The 4,445-nt window shown below is 45.4% G+C and overlaps 1 protein-coding gene across 1 annotated transcript; it reads left to right on the forward strand.

Annotated features, from left to right (window-relative positions):
- Positions 1-1,042: 1,042 nt before the first annotated feature.
- LOC117840801 (pentatricopeptide repeat-containing protein At4g18520, chloroplastic) lies at positions 1,043-3,421 on the forward strand. The gene has a single exon (XM_034721337.2). The coding sequence runs from the start codon at positions 1,302-1,304 to the stop codon at positions 3,156-3,158; it is 1,857 nt and encodes a 618-aa protein (XP_034577228.1). The 5' UTR covers positions 1,043-1,301; the 3' UTR covers positions 3,159-3,421.
- The last annotated feature ends 1,024 nt before the right edge of the window (positions 3,422-4,445 follow it).

The raw sequence follows: 4,445 nt of genomic DNA on the forward strand, positions 1-4,445 counted from the left end.
TTTGGTTGTATACGTGAAAACAGACCCATCTTATTCGGCTCTGTTTTATTTATTAATTTTATTTTAAAGCTGGTTTTCTTATATTCTTTCTGTGTGTGCAGTTGTGTGGTCTTTTTATCTTAACATGGATTTAGGAGAAAGCTGCACTCTTACGACGAATAAATTATATTTTATGAATGATGCAGTGTCAACAGAAAACTCTTATTGTGGAGGCGCTTGGTTGAACTGTAAACTCAAGGCTACTTTGTTTGCTATTCGTAATATCAATTATTAGTTCATGATTCTTATAAATTTGTTTCCAATCAAAGGCCTCTGTTCTTAACATCGCAATATTGATTTGTAACCAGCTTTCCTGATTCTGATTTCAATTTTGACTAAAATATAAAGGTGGAAGTGTGCTTAAACCGTTCTGATCATTTTCACCCTAATCATGTCCTAGCTCTTGGGAGCTATTGTCAACACCTTTTAAACAACGATTCGAGCGGTGATGCCAAATTGACCGCTTCTAAAAATTGAATAATTTGGCATGCTAATATTCCTTTTTCTCTCCCGTTTAGGCAAGTGCATGTTGCATCGAGTTATGCTTAGCTGGCAAGGGAACCTGCTCATCTTTTTCTTTTATTGGTGCTCGCATTTTTCTAGATTTATTTCAGAATTTAATCGGCGCTATTTTTTCAGCGATAGGCGACGTGCCCGTCGACAGCGAGACGTCAGTAGTGACTTCGTTAATCTCAAGAATCTGTCGGTTTAATCTCTCGGATGTGCTCATAGGGGTACGGTTGTATGCGTGTATTCATATGGGTAAGTTAGCATACGTGGATGTGAGTGTCTACGTGGGTACTATGTTTTGCAAAAAAAAGTATCAGCTAAATTAGTTATTTGGTTAATGTCAGCTAAATCGATTATTAAAGAAACGCAGCTCATTTTTAAATTTTTTCCATGCAGACGTGCGCACATTATGACATGTGGGGCCACATACTAAATTTTAGCAAATATAAGAACGAAAAAAATGAGAATGGAGCCTTAAACCCTGGACATATGGAAGTGTGGGTGACCACTCACCAGAAAAATCCAAACTCTCCCCACAAAATCAAAACCAGCTCACCCACTCAACCTCCCATCCGCACCGCCTCGCCGGCGGCCACCTCCTCTCCCGCCGTTGCCACCAGCACCCGCGCCGCGGCCGCTTCTTCCCCTCCCCTCGCCCCCCTGTCGCCTCCGGCTTGGTCGCCTCTTCGCTCTGCTCTTGCCTCTTCTCTCTCTCGGACTCCAGGCGCGCCCCGGACGGGGAAGCTATCCTGATGCTACTCTGCTGCTCTCCATTCCCCCCTGGAATCCAGACCTGTTCGCCGCCCCCGCCGCTTCACCCGGGCAGCTTGCCTCGAAGCCTCCTCAGCTCCGGTGAGCAGGGAAGGAGCAAGAAGAGCAAGTCCCACCGCCTCAGGGCGCAAGATTTCAAGTCCAAGAACCAATCTTTGCTCTCCCAATCCCACCGGGGTGATGGCCACGGGGACTCTGCGGATGAAGACCCGGCAGGGGATTTGCCGGACTCGGCGGTGCCGTCGCTGCCGGATGCCGAGGCGGTCGCGTTCTGGCTGCGTTCCTGCCGGAGCACGGCCGGCGTCCGGAGAGCACACGCGGTTGCCCTGCGGTCGCTCGACAACCTGGGGGTGTTCGTATCCAACAATCTGATTAGCGCTTATGTGAAGTTCGACGAGGTTGAAGGTGCGAGGAAGGTGTTCGACGAAATGCCCGAGAGGAGCGTCGTATCGTGGACTGCGATAATGAATGGGTATCAGAAGCTCGGCCGCCACAGTGAGGTTGTGAGGCTTTTCTTGGATATGCTGGCCACTGGAGTGAAAGGTAACAGCTTGACTTTTGTTTGCCTGTTGAAATCTTGTGGGGAGCAGTGCGATGCTAAGCTGGGGCGACAGGTGCACTGTTGCATTGTGAAGGGTGGGTGGAGCAATGTGATAGTGGACAGTGCGGTTGCGCACTTCTATGCTCAATGTGGAGATGTTACCGCCACTTCAACTGTGTTTGATAGGATGGCCTCCCGCGATGTTGTCTCATGGACAACAATGATCACGGCTTATGTGCAGCATGGGCATGGTGACAAAGCTCTTCAGATGTTCCCAACGATGGTGGCCGAGGGATTTCGCCCCAATGAGTTCACTGTGTGCAGTGTCCTCAAGGCTTGCGCAGAGGAAAAGGCTCTAAGATTTGGGAAGCAGTTGCATGGTGCTGTTGTGAAGAAGCTGTACAAATATGATATCCATGTTGGGAGTGCTCTTGTCACTATGTATGCCAGATGTGGTGAGGTGTTTGGTGCTCAGGCAGTATTTGATAAGATGCCAAGAAGAAACACAATTACATGGACTTCAATGATCTCTGGGTATGCGCAAAGTGGCTATGGTGAAGAAGCTGTCTTGTTGTTCCGTAAGATGAAGATGCGCAGAGTGTTTGTTAACAACCTCACTATTGTTGGTCTCCTTAGTGCTTGTGGCTCTATGCAGTCAATTTATCTTGGAAAGGAGCTGCATGCACAGATAATAAAGAAATGTATGGGAGATAATCTTCAAGTTGGGACTACACTTGTTTGGTTCTACTCCAAATGTGGGGAGCATAGTTATGCTGCAAGAATTCTAGGAGCAATGCCTGACCGTGATGCTGTCGCATGGACAGCTATGATTTCAGGCTACAGCAACCTTGGCCATAATGTTGAAGCACTTAAATCATTAGATGAGATGTTATGGGATGGTGTGACACCGAATACTTACACTTATTCCTCAGCTTTGAAAGCTTGTGCCAGATTGGAGGCTCTGCGAGATGGAAGGAGGATCCATGGTGTCGTTAACATGACCCAAGCTTTCTCAAATGTATTTGTGGGATGCTCACTGATCGATATGTATATGCGGTGTGGGAAAGTTAATGAAGCTAGAAGAGTCTTTGATGCCATGCCAGAGCACAATTTAGTAACATGGAAAGTGATGATTGCAGGATTTACCCAGAATGGACTCAGCGAAGAGGCTTTAAAATATATGTACCTAATGCAGCAAGAAGGGTATGTTGTTGATGACTTTGTACTTTCGACAGTTTTGACGTCATGTGGAGATCTTCAATTGAAATCAGATTGCATCTCATTTCTAGCTCAATAACCGGTTTACCTTTGGTGAAGTTTTAGACTAATTAGGGAATATCAGCAAAATGCTGGTGCAACTGTACAAAGTCAGTGGTTGGTCTCAGGATGCTGAAACAAGTTTGTCTGATTGTGCATTAGAAAATACGATCAGAAACCGGTCATTTCAATGTGTGAGTATATATATCCGTACTTAAGGAACCTCTGCTAACCATTTTCCTTGGCTTTCCTTATGAAGCTGTATATACCATAATTTAAGCATTATTAGCTGGTTGCAACCAAGATTAATTCTTACAGTTTAAACCATCCAGGAGTCAATGAGGATTTGTCTACTTCTGTAAAGGAAGTTTTCATCTTGACAATATCATGGATGTCTGCAGGGCCAAACGTTGTATGTATTTATAGTTTACCAGAAGGCGAATAAAGCGAGGGAAGAATCCTGCTGAAGCTGCCTTCTTTAGTAGCACACGTGTTCCAATGCTGTTTTTGAAATTATTTTGCTGTCTTTTTCTATATTAATACCTTGATCACTGCAAAACAAAAATCTTAATTTAATCCATTTTCATGTCACAGACATAGATGCATCTTTCAATTCTTGAACTTGTCTTTATTTTGTGTTATGATACATGTATAAACGTGCTCCATGAGGGTTGAAGCCGAAAGACCAATTCATCAAATCCGAATAAAAGGTTCTTACAGCATCTAGTCTGACATTGTCACCGATCGCATTGGCATGGTCTAGGTCTAATACATCATATCTGTAGGCGCTCTAGAGGATGCTTATATTGTTGGTAATACAGATCTTTTCTACACCGGAAAGACAAATGTTCAGGCGTCCAGTGATAACGGAATGATCCAGTGACCTGTTCCAATGCTTGATATACAAATAAACCTGGCTCTGCTATCAATTGTTAGGATCTGCGATACGATATAGGATTAACAGGGTAGATAGTTACAGGTTCGCCGCCGGCAACGAGCTGAACGCCGCTGCTGTCCGGGTTCTACTTTCTTCAGGTTCAAGTCTACCCATTATTAGCGATACAGATGTATAAATCCTCTCTCCTCCCGATTCCTTTGGGCCCTAGCTATTCCAAGCCGAGTTCGGCACATTACTTGGAGACCCAGTCGCTTCCAATATACTTCATGTTGGGCTTCACGGCCCGCTTGCTCCTGCACCGACTCGCTTCAGTTGCATCGCCAGAATCACCGTCAGAGGCTTCAGTTGCACCGCCAGAATCACCGTCAGAGGCTTCAGTTGCATCGCCTGAATCACCGTCAGAGGCTTTCCTCGTCAGAGGATTCAGTG

The sequence above is a fragment of the Setaria viridis genome, chromosome 9 (genome assembly GCF_005286985.2).
Source record: "Setaria viridis chromosome 9, Setaria_viridis_v4.0, whole genome shotgun sequence".
Classification (NCBI taxonomy): Eukaryota; Viridiplantae; Streptophyta; class Magnoliopsida; order Poales; family Poaceae; genus Setaria; species Setaria viridis.

What these genes read in the sequence shown, in the direction of transcription:
- LOC117840801 (XM_034721337.2), top strand. Translation starts at nt 1,302, where the DNA reads ATGCTACTCTGCTGCTCTCCATTCCCCCCTGGAATCCAGACCTGTTCG.